Here is a 12,283-nt window from a genome sequence, read left to right as displayed (position 1 = left end):
GACAGTCACAGAGATTCTGCACACATTTCCCCTTCCACGACGGCATCATTATTATACCAGCATTACTGATGGCATACATGTGTTTATTCTTCCTCCACCACAATGTAGTGGGGACACTACGGGGGAGGTATGCAATGTCCCGCCGCTATTTCCGACTCAGGAAATAGCAGCGGGGCCCTATTCAATGCTGTCTTTAGCAACAGCATTGAAGAGGAATCACGGCAGAAGGAGCCTGACTTTAGAATGGGTCGGGCCCGTTATGCCGATAACGGCCGTGGATTGTCGCGATCCCAACCACAGATCAACAATCCACAGCTGTTTTTGTGGCCACTCCCCCTTTTCACAGATCAGCAGGCGGGACTTTGAATCCAGCCTGCTGATCTGTTGTCGATCAAACCGCAAATGGGCCAGGATTACGGCTGTCAGGAGGGATCAACAGCTGTGATCCTGGATTGCCTACCCCCTAAATGGGCTCCATCTTCAATTTCATTGCTCTTCCTCCAGCAGATACATACCATCACATCCGTGCTATTGTGAGGACCACTGGACACCAGCTTCATTGAGATCTCAACTAAATCCTCCAGCAGTGAGCATATGTGTGCATAAATCCAAGTGCTACATTTAAACAGCCAAATGGAATGCTTATTGAGGACTGCTAATCCCATCAATATGCCCTAAAGGGGATGCGAGTGCATCTAATAAATTGTGAGCGTTCACACGTGACTTTCCACCGCCTGTTTCTAGAGATTATTTTATTATCTTTTTTATGTGTATATTTAATAAATGTGCTATTAATTTTATACAGACAATCCCGCTATATAAGTTTATTTATTCAATCTAAATGTATATTTCCATTTATTACCGCTGCTTCTTGTCTTCTTGTTTCTCGCTGTGAATTTTATTAAGGTATTTCAGATGTTCCCTCCCTAAGCAGCCACTTTTAGAAAGACACCTTTTGGTTTACCTTTTTCTAATCCGTATGTATCCCGCCTATATAATGGGGAGAATCTTAATTGAAATTTTTGTATACATGGGAAATTATAGACACCTTTTATCGATACTTATAGATTTCTCCCATATTTGTATAGCTAAAATGACCTAGAGTATTTAGGGTCTGATTCAGACCCATAAGCAGTTGCCAAAAATCGCAGATCGGCTGGTGATCGCAGTTTTAGTTCCTATGAGGGGCTGCGTAGACACATAAGGGGCAGTGATGTGACATTGCTGGGTCAGGACACAGCGGTTTCTATGAAAGGCCTAGAAAACACAGGCTTGTCCATGCCGTTCAGGGGAGGGCCGCGGCAGCTCTGTGTCGTCACACGCAGCCGCTGCGACCCTAAACATGGCCAGCATGCACCTGTCTTTGTAGCTTGGCATTGCAGCCAGCGAGCTGCCGGTCACGTTCAAGTGCTTTGCATGCACTTCAGCAATGTGCACGGCATGCGGGACAGCCTTGCCCTGTGAGAGGGTTGTAAATTTGCTATATTTTGCTAATCTGCAACCAGCTCTGAATCAGGCCCTTAGAGCAGGTATTCCACTTTATTAAACCAGCACTATTGTCTCACAGCAGCCAGTGACCCTAACACGGTATACAAGCCAATATGGTTACCCTTCCCACTCATAGTGTAGCATTGAGTGTCACATAGCAGCCAATACAACTCTCATACCAACAATGTGGAAGCCAAGGCCTTCTCTTTATACAAAGTATATCAGCCATGGCTTCCTCCTGTATAATAGCCATAAGTTATTCATGTGGCAAAACTTTCCCGGATCAGCTAGGAGGCTACCAAAATTCAAATGGTACTCCCAGGCCCCAAGAAATGTAGGCATCTCACGGAGCTGGCCACACTCACACAAACACACAGCATCCTGCACCTATCCTTGAAAGTGGGCAGCCTGGGGAGATAGATGTTGAGATTCAAGTTAAATCATAAACCAAACCCTCATTTACAATGCCGGTAATCTAAGCATTATATAACACAGGGAAAGCCTTCAAACATGCAATCAATCATCAATGCCCTCGCACAATCCACCCAAGACGAGGCTCTGCTCCCTGTTGTACCTACCTGGCTGCTCCCTCCTGCATGGAGCAGCCAGAAAGTTGGTACGTATTCAAAGAACCCAGGCATTTAATGTGCATCCACCACATACTGCTACACTACGACACTAGGATTCATAAAACTGAGAGTCACAAGATTGGATGATGACCTCAGCTCATCACAATAGAAGAGCTAACTTTCTCTATGTCACCCACAACTTATTCCTACAATTGAAAGAACAGTCGAAATTGTTAATGTACTTTATTTTAATTAAGTTTAGTTTAGTGAAAAATATAATTTGGAGCAACAAACTTTAGATTAAACATATATCCAAGATCATTTCCTTATTATTGTTCTTGTAGAGCTTAACTCTACAAAAGCCTAACTTTATCAATGTTCTGACATCATTGGATCACATTTTGATAAATTGTATTCATCTTCTGCAGTTCATCGATATAGTCGTCTTTATATTCTAATAGGCTTTTCAAAACTTCAGCTGTGTGCTGCCCTATCACAGGAGGCGGACTCGGAACCGACATGTTGAATTCATTGAATCTTACCGCAGGACCTACAGATATAAAAAAAAAATGCATTATATTTCTTTCTAATTCTAGTACTGAAATCATAAAAAACATGAGATACAGTAGTAGCAGCAGTAGTAGTATTAGTATAGCAGTAGTAGTAGTAGTAGTATTAGTACTGTATATTAGTGTAGTAGTAGCAGTATAGTAGTAGTAGTAGTAGTAGTATAGTAGTGTTAGTAGTGTTATAGTAGTGATGTTAGTAGTACTATAGTGGTGGTGGTAGTGGTAGTAGAGTAGTAGTAATTTAATAGTGTAGGAGTAGTAGTATAGCAGTAGTAATAATTTAATAGTGTAGGAGTAGTAGTATAGCAGTAGTAGTAATTTAATAGTGTAGTAGTAGTGGTAGTATAGCAGTAGTAGTAAAGTAGTAGTAGTGATCAGAAGAGTATCAGTAGCTGATGTTGAACGGATGCTAAAGAAGAAACTATTATGGAAAGGATAGGTGGGTTGGAATGTAATGCAAAGCCAATCTATAATGCAATGAGATGGTGGGAATATCTGTATATCCACATAAATATACCCTACTATAGTTTTTGATCTCAGAGTAGAGTGTCCATTATTCATTGAAATAGATGTTTTATCATATACGCAAAACATTTTTACATTTTAGTATTTTCATTGCAATCACATTAATTATTCTACTTGCTTAATAATAAAAACATGAAAAACTGAAGCTGTCAGCCTGCCACACTGTCCATTTAAGATGATCCCATATGTAAAACAAATAATAGTTGTTCATACAATAGTGTAAATATCTACTTCTTTATTCTCTTTCTCTACCATATTTAGATTATACCACCCACAGTACCATCACCACCATCCATGTGCCTGGCCTCAGTCAATGTTATCTTCCCATGGGAGTCAGCGGCAAGAGGCCTGCCAATGGTAAATGTTTGTGGCTGACCAATAGCTTCCTATTGGTTTCTGTGGTCACAGCCAGTGTACACAGTCAGAATGGTCAACTCCAGCATGTAAGTGCTGCCTGCAGGAGGGGGATCTGGCTCGTATACAATATAGTGGCTTTCCCAGGGCACCAGTCATGTTGCACTAATCAGATTAGTATTAGTACACTGGAAATGCAAAACTGGTCCATTTCTTTCTCAAAAACATGTCAGAAGTTTTATAGGAAATAATGCACCTAGTTACAGTAGATGGTTAAAGACAGAAAACCTCACTGACTTCTGATATTCACAGATGTCGGTACATTATCCCATATAAGCAGCATCTACTGTATGTGTTCATCTGTTATTTTAATTTCTATGAATACAAATAAAAGTATCTCTTTAGATGAGACATGGAATAATTATATAATACATGGTAGAAACCTGTAAATAAAATCTCTCTTGAGAACTCTCTTCAAAAGGCTCATTGTGCACCCAGCAACTTCCACAAGGCCTTGACAGTTTTGAGGTCATTTAAAACAAGCTAAACTGTTTGCCTGTAGCATTTTAGGGAGACTTTGCCAAGCAAACTGGTCAGGCCATAGAACTAATCAATCACCTACAAGCATTTTCCTGGTAACAATTCTGTGGTTTGTGTTTTATTAGGTCACAAAACTATTCTTGAAACTTTTTCAACAGTGCTATTTGTTCGCATGCTGCCCAGACAATAATACAATTCAAGAGAGTCTAGCAGTGAAAGTATGTAGGACCCATCTAATGTGGTAAATATTAGATTAACCTTATTAGCGTGAAAGCAACTTAAATAGAAACATATACAAAATGCAGCATATACTGTACATACGTAGTAAATGATCTGTAGAGTGTAGAGATTTTGAAACAAGCAAAGAATAACTACTATCTAAGGCTATATTAAGCATCAAGTTGTAAATTATGTTTTATACATATTAGCTTCTGTTCACCCATATACTGAATGTGTTGTTTCTTTGGCTGTAAGTAATGCTACATGATAAACAGAGAACACCTTTGTGAAGGAACCTGGTCAGCAAGGCTATGAGAACGAAAGCCAATGTGGTTTCTGCAAAATATGTTTTACAGTACCTTGGTATAAAACAACTTTGTTAGTAAGAACCCCCATGATAGACCTCATTCCCTGAAGTCATGAATACTGTTGATGCAATCAAGAATAAGCTATATTATAGTGAAAGGCTTCTCTTTTATAATAAAAAAACACAGCTTGCATTTTCAGCATTTAATTGGAAAGAAAATGTTGTTAAATGTTTAACTTTATGTTACTTGTTTAATGCTAAATAACATACCGGTACTAGCCAAGCCAACACACGTTTACCAGTTACTGGCTTTTGTGTGACTAATTTAAGGGTCACCTAAGAATGACACTATCTTGCAGACTATGAGACTTACCAACATTTTACAAGTATTTAGATAAAGGAGAAAATTGTTGTGGAGAATGAAAAGCAAATTTAAAATGATGAAAATTGGACTTTAACCCTTTCAGGTCCAACATCTAGTCAGGCTCAACAGCCCTAGCGCTAGCATCAGATCCAATGGTGAGCCACTTTAAGATAAGAACATTAACATCGTTCAACATTCAATGTAGACCATTAAAAAATAAAATAAAAAAAAATTACAATTCCTTTAAACCAGGCTGTTTAAATTGCAAATAAAAAAAAGTGGACTGCAAAGGGTTAAAAACCAAAATAAATTACAGTAATGTATTAATAATTGCCCTTTTTTTTACAAAGAGGGAGATGTAAAATGAAATAGTTCAACAAAATATAGTTTTTATCATATATTTAATAATAATTTTGGTAGCTCTTACACATAAAATAGAAAAATATATGATGCTGTTCATACCAATTATAAACCAACCTATGAACGCTGATGTATCCTCACTTACATATTTTACCTTTTGTATGTGTAACAGTAAAGACTATGGAGTCTTTACAAAACTCCTATTGCTATAGTCTGATCAGCCCTACTGGACAGCGGTGTACAAGCCAGCAGCAGTAATACAATGAGATGTCCAGCAGGACCTGATGCAAGCAGCAATGAAAGGCAGTTGCTGAAATGGATCAGAGTCATTTCCATGTGTGCTAAAGCTTGCAGGGACAAACTGTGGCCCTCCAGCTATTGTGACAGTACACATCCCAGCATCCCTTGCCATAGTTTTAACATTCCCTAATAGCAAAAATGAGGCATGGCATGATGGGACTTGTAGTTTCACAAGAGCTGGAGGGCCAAAGTTTGGCTATGCCTGTGCTAAAGTGATGCATGCTGTCCAGCAGCAGGAATAGTAAATAGTGTGATGATACCGTATGACAGAACCCGCACTGTTAAGACATGAATCAATATATTTAAAAAAAAATCATGTAACCTGGAAAATTCTACTAGTGACCGTAGTAGCATCCACCTGGGGCTCATTATCACTATAACAAATAACTACAAGGACAGAGTCATAGTGAAAAAATAAAAAAATCCAGGCTCATAAGCTAAAGGCTGGTTCCTGTATTATATGGGGATATGTACACAAAACAGTATCAGACTTCATTCAGCACCACGATGAAGAGTTCCAACTGCTGAGGCTTTTCCAGATCTGCAGTTTTGCCATGGAGGCCTACTGTAGGTAAAAAATGAATAACACCCGATAAAACTTTGTCCCTGCAGCAAAGTGATTATAAGGACAAAGGGTTCTTACTTGCTGGTGAAAAAAAACGGTCTTAATTTTTTTGTCTATATTTGATAAAATAACATTTTAAAATACTATATTTTAAGGAACACATCAGTGTAATGCCGATCATATATGTCTGATGCACACTCCCGCGCACATCCCATCGCACAGCACATAGTATGTGCTGCCCGTACTTTATGAACTAGGTTGCATCCATCTAGTTCAAGATGCACAGTGCTTGAGCACATTGCATGCGTTTTGAACTGGATGCAATGCAATCTAGTTTAAATTGCACTGTGCGCATCGCACTGTGTATGGGCGGCATTATGCAACTAAATCAACAAAGGCTTAAACAGTCATTCAGGAGAAAATATTATGCTGTAAATGGTGTATAAACAAGATTTATACAAGCAGCAGAAGCTGGATTCAGCCTTTAAAGCTTTGTGCGTTGAGAGGGAGAGGAGTGAGGAGTGAGCTGAGATGGAGGTCCAGTAAGTGGTGCTGTGGTGCGGGTCAGGTGCTGTGAAGTGTGCAGTATCTGGTCAGTATGTGTTTTGTAAGAACTCTGGGAGTGGAAGGAGTGAGGAGTGAGCTGCGAGGTCCAGTAGGAGGTGTCCAAATCAATATATGCTTACCAAAAAAATATGGCTCAGGCCAACCCTGCGTATGGACTACATTCTGTGGTAACAGACCCTGGCAATGTCCATTACACATGCATGGCCAGCAGACCATTTCACTTCTCACATTCCAATCCTTGCTAAGCCCCATCCCTGTGGGTGAGGTAAAGTACATCAGGATGAGCTATAAGGTTATTGCCACGATTAGTAGCCATAACAATTGATAATCATCTGGTCTAAAAACTAAATGATTAGAAAATATTCCCCTTAGACTGATTATGGATAATAAAACAAATTACCTGATTAGCAAAAGGGACAACAACTGCACAGGTTCTTTATAAGAACAATGGTTCTCCGTGTTTTGCAGTACAAAGAGAACCACCATGCCTTCAAATACAGTAAACAGCTTGTGGCTGAGTTATCTGCAGTTTGTCAATGTAATAATTCATAGATCCATATTTCGGAGCTGACTTTGAGTGTGTTAGCAGGTAAATTTGCAGATCTATAATGAGTCAATAAAAAAATACGCAAGTAGGTGGCTATGCAAAGATATTAGGTTTAAATGGAATAAAACTATAAAACAAAAATAAAGTATTCGTCCTACATCACACAATAAAACACTGCAATATACACACAAATACAAAGTAATAAAATATATGCATGAGCAATTCAAAAACTACCTACAGTATTAGCTTCAGAGGTAAATCTGCATTCAGAAGTCGCTAAATAGTAGTGACATCATTCGCCTCCGCACAGGCATCCTTATGCTAGGTACACACTAAGCAATATCTGAACATGGGAAAAGCGATATTTCGGAAAGTGCACTGACAGATGTGTATACCTGATATGTCTGACAACTGAGGGCCCTTATTCTGGTTGGTGCGGTCGAGCCGCATATGCGGCTCCGACCGCACCAGACGAATCCCCGCCCACCCTACGGTTCGCCACGGCCGTCCGTACACGGACGGCTGGCGAACCGCATAAAAATGGTGGAGGCTACGCCTCCACCATGGTGGGAGCTGCCCCCTGCATTCGATGGTCGTCGACCATCGAAGGCAGGTCCGCACGCCGCGGCAGCTCCCGCAAGCTGAGACCACACGGACAATCGTCCGTGTGGTAGCTTGTATGGGGGCTGAAAGCTGACATCCGGCGACGTCAGCTTTCCGCCCCCATGAGTTGCGTCATGGCCTCATTACCATGCGTACGCCCCGCGTTTGCATGGGAACGCCCATGAAACGCGGGGCGTACACATAGGGAAATGAGGGCATGATGCCTCTCACGCCCCTATACGCCCCCTTTGCGGCGGACGAAATCCGTCTGCGGCGAAGGGGGCTGCACATGCGCAGATTCACCTCTGCGCATGTGCAGAGTAAAAACATCGGCGGTACGGCCGCACGCGGGCCGTACCGATCCGATCAGAATAAGGGCCTGAGTGATTTACAGAGGTATAACCTGCAATGTTCCTTTCTGTATCCACACCCTTTAAAACCAGTCACACAGATTCTGTATTTGCTGGTGGCGTCGTCAGCCAAGTATATACCCAGCCTTACAATGCAGAGCCAATGTTAGAATACCCTTTTCTACCCTGTCCAGCCACTCAAGTTGCAATCGAGTGCAGGGCCACATTAACAATGGGGCGGATGGAGCTGCAGCTCCAGGCCTCCACATAATAGGCCTGTCATCATCATGACAACCAGCTATCCACATGGTTGAATCATAAGTAATAAAATTGCATTCCTATTTTACACATTTATGCAATTTTGTACTTTTATATATTTAGGGAGATATTGGTGCATATAGTGGTCCTGATTCTGACTCACTTTCAAAAGCAAATTTTCTCTCTCTAATGGAAAAAACATGTGCACTGCAGGTTGGGCAGGGAGAGTTAGATTTGGGTGCTATTTTGTTTCTATGCAGAGTAAATACTGGCTGCTTTATTTTTACACTGCAATATAGATATCAGTTTGAAGTACAAACCCAACCCAAATCTAACTCTCTCTGCAACTGCAGTGCAAATGGTTTTGTCCATTTGAGAAGGAATTTTCTTCTGCAAACGAACCGGAATAAGGCCCAGTGCATGGGGTCTACCTTACTACATGGCATTGGCCTGACTTTTTCCACTTCCAATAATAGGCCCTTGAACATTTTTAGATCCAGGCCCATTAGTCCCTTAATTTGGCCCTGATGGGGTACAAGTGCCAAATATGAGCATTACACTACACAAACTGGAGGACAAACTAAAGTCAAAATCAGCATCAGCCACTACGTTATTGAGTGTAATGTATTTTGACTGCATATCGGAGTCCACAGAAGGTTGTCGTCCTTTGCACAAAGCTGCTCTGGAATTACAATTCAGTGTAGTGCATGTAATGTAGCCTCAAGGTGGTTCTGGAAAAGCTTACACAAGTAATAGCCGTCTAGAAGTCAAGTACATAATTGGACAAGTAGTTATCATACTTTCTTGCTTGGACAATACACATCCTTAATAATTTTAAATACCAATTTGATTGCAGGCAGCCTGCAGAACAGATGGAGTCAATTATGTGATAGTCTTTTAATAATGATTTTTGGAGCACATTTAGAATGATGCAGACTGAAGCAACCCTCTACTTGTGTACATCTTCTAATGCCCAGTTTCCAATTACTAGCGTGCATTGTGATCCATCTTCTTAGAAAGTTCATATAATGATGTCACACCTGTCAAACTCCTTCAGTTATGAAGATATTATAGCAAGCACTAGCTCAGGGTACTGGAGGCCTCACTTGCTGACCCAGCTGTTAACCATATGCTGAGGATTAGTAGGACTGTGGGCACTAGCTCATTAATTGTAATTATTACTATTTAATTTATAGTATAACACCAACAAATTATGCAGCTCTTTTATGAGAATGTTTAATCATTCACATCATACTACTCATCATTGCCCCAGTGAAACTCCCAGTCCAAATGCCCTATCACAGTCCCACTTCGGAGTCCTTTTTGTCTGGTGATGTGTATTCTCTGCTAGACAGACACAGTACATTAGTGAAGGATGACCGCACGCACTTGTGTCTTTGGAAAAGTTATTTTATAAACCCTTTGAGTGCCAATGTTGCTGTGAGAGATCCAAGAAGAAGAGACACAAAAGGATTGTGCTGTGAGAGATGACCTAAATATCCACTAAAGATGCCAGGGTTGTAGTCGAGGAATACGGATCACTTAAGTTATTGCCGGCAAATGATCTGAAGTCAATTAATTGAAGCTCAGTTAAATATTATGCCAAAAAAAAACAACAGTCGCTGTGAGTGACACTGGTATTTTGGCAGATATTTTGCACATCTCTTAGAGCAACGTTGGCACTCAAAGGGATAGTATTAATATTTTTATATAAATAGAATAAAACAAATAGACCTTATATTGAAACCTATTTGCGTGCTGCACAAATAATGTGATAGAATGGGGTACACATATAATATTAGATATATGTACTAACTAATAATATATGTATGCACCAGCAACACTGTCTTTGACTTACGTGTCTCATTTAGCAGTGGTTAACTATTAAGTTCAGTAAATACTTTCATATGGTGGAGACCTGGATTCAAAATCCCAACAGATCCCAGTCAGTATTCTAACTCCTACCCTAACTGCCCCCAATACAACAAAAGGTTGACATCGGGGCGTGGCCTGGACGGAAAGGGAGAGAGTCACGTTTTGCAGAGCTCCCACTCCACAACAGCATATATTTACAGTTTTCACCCCTAAATCCGGTCCCCCAGCACCTGTAACAACTACCCCCAGCCCTAGAGCTCTTACCCATCCAGCGGTGAGTTGTGCTGCGGAGCCGGGGGAGGGAGCAATCCTTCCCTGCAGGTTGCGGCCCTCACCCCAACTCAGCCTGCGGCCTCGATTTTGAAGCAGGCCTGGCGGACGAGTTCCAGGCACCAGTCCGGGGACGTTTCCGGCTACCCAGCGCTACAGTGGGCCATACAGGACGTGCGCACCCACCCGATCCCCCTCAGCCTCTGACGGACAGCTTCCCATCCGCAACCGAGCCGCCGGAGCCCCAGAAGAGAAGAGCTCCTAGCTGCAGTCACTGCAGGAGAACAGCGGCGGCCATCTTGGTGGACCTCCGGCCGTTCCGCAGCGCTCGAGCTGGGGCTCCAGACGGGGAGCATTAAAGGTATTTAGAGCTGCCCCTAGCTCTCCCAGCATACCCCCTCTCAAACAGAGCCACAGTGAGGGCTGTTTATGCTGCCCCCCCGCCGGGCTCAACACCCTATATAAGCAGACGGCGGCCATCTTGGAGGGGGCACAGGCTGATATCTCTGTTCTATTCAGCCGATGCACTGCCTGGCTCCCCAAACACCCTGGTGATTAAAAGATTATAAGTGGGAAAACCCTGGGGGGCATGACCTGGTCGGCATCCCGTGAGGACGCATCTCTGAGGGCTCTTCACTAAAAGAGAATATATCCCCCTCCATCTGCCCATCCTAAACTCCCTACTGCCTCATCCCCCCTATAATCCTTTTCCCCATCCCCTCCCCAGCAGCCTGACCTGTGCCGCGGAGCCGGGGAGAGCCTCCGGGCGATCCTGCAGGTTGCGGCCTAGCCCCCCTCCCTGAATAAACCCCAAAAGCGCAACACACCACCAGGTACCTGGGTATTACACACAGCCCTTGCCCAGCCACACGGCTATTGGGGTCTGGAGTCTCTAGGATCCGCTCGAGACCTTTGGGGGAAGCTTGTAGCAGTGGGAGTACCTGACCCCCCTCTGCACGTCGCAGCGAGATATATCCTGCCCCACAGCAAGTACACAACCACCTGACCCCCTGTAAAAGTGCCACTTTGAAACTCGATATTATGCACGATACAGGAACCATGGCAGCCTAGGCCTATGCCTGTCCCGGAGTCTTGCTAAATATATCTCTGATTGGGAGAAAGAGGACCCCCTCCAACTGAAACATTAGTCTTGGTCAGACCCCTCTGCCCCTGTAGAACACCTTTTGGCCTTTTCGTCATGCCTAAGGGCCAGCGTAAACACGACAACGTGGAGCCCTCTCAGACACTAAGTAGATATGCATTTACGGCAGACAAGTCGCAAAAAAAAGTTCTGAGCGCATCCCAGGAACACTCTGATTCGGATGAATCTGACAACGCCCCCCTGACCAGGGGTGACCTCCGCTCTCTACTTCGAGAAGTACAGGAGACCCGTCGCTCTGTACAAGCAGTCCAAACCGAAGTCAGAGAGGCAATTAACTCCCTTAAGTCTGATATCAACGAAATCGGCAACAGAACGGACCATCTAGAATCCAAAGTAGATGATATTGCCACCTTCCAAAATGATTTGTCTGCCGACCTGCAAAATTTAAAACAAGAACTACTGGACCTACAAGACCGACAAGAGGACCAGGAAAACAGGGCAAGACGTAACAACTTACGAATAAGAGGCATCCCAGAAGAGGTAGAGGCCCA

The 12,283-nt window shown here is 42.7% G+C and overlaps 1 protein-coding gene across 3 annotated transcripts in view; it reads right to left on the bottom strand.

Moving 5' to 3' along the window:
* Positions 1–2,287: 2,287 nt before the first annotated feature.
* Positions 2,288–12,283, bottom strand: part of SUGCT (succinyl-CoA:glutarate-CoA transferase) — an 848,669-nt gene continuing 838,673 nt past the window's right edge. For 2 of the 3 annotated variants that reach the window (XM_083188510.1, XM_083188511.1), the window contains one exon: positions 2,288–2,607. In XM_083188510.1, the coding sequence (XP_083044636.1) occupies positions 2,444–2,607 (164 nt within the window). In that variant the 3' untranslated portion in view covers positions 2,288–2,443. The remainder of the gene's footprint in view (positions 2,608–12,283) is intronic. The other variant, XM_083188512.1, reaches the window with a different exon arrangement.

The sequence above is a fragment of the Crinia signifera genome, chromosome 5 (genome assembly GCF_055691185.1).
Source record: "Crinia signifera chromosome 5, ASM5569118v1, whole genome shotgun sequence".
NCBI classification, from domain to species: domain Eukaryota; kingdom Metazoa; phylum Chordata; class Amphibia; order Anura; family Myobatrachidae; genus Crinia; species Crinia signifera.
This window is presented reverse-complemented; position numbering and strand designations above follow the sequence as displayed.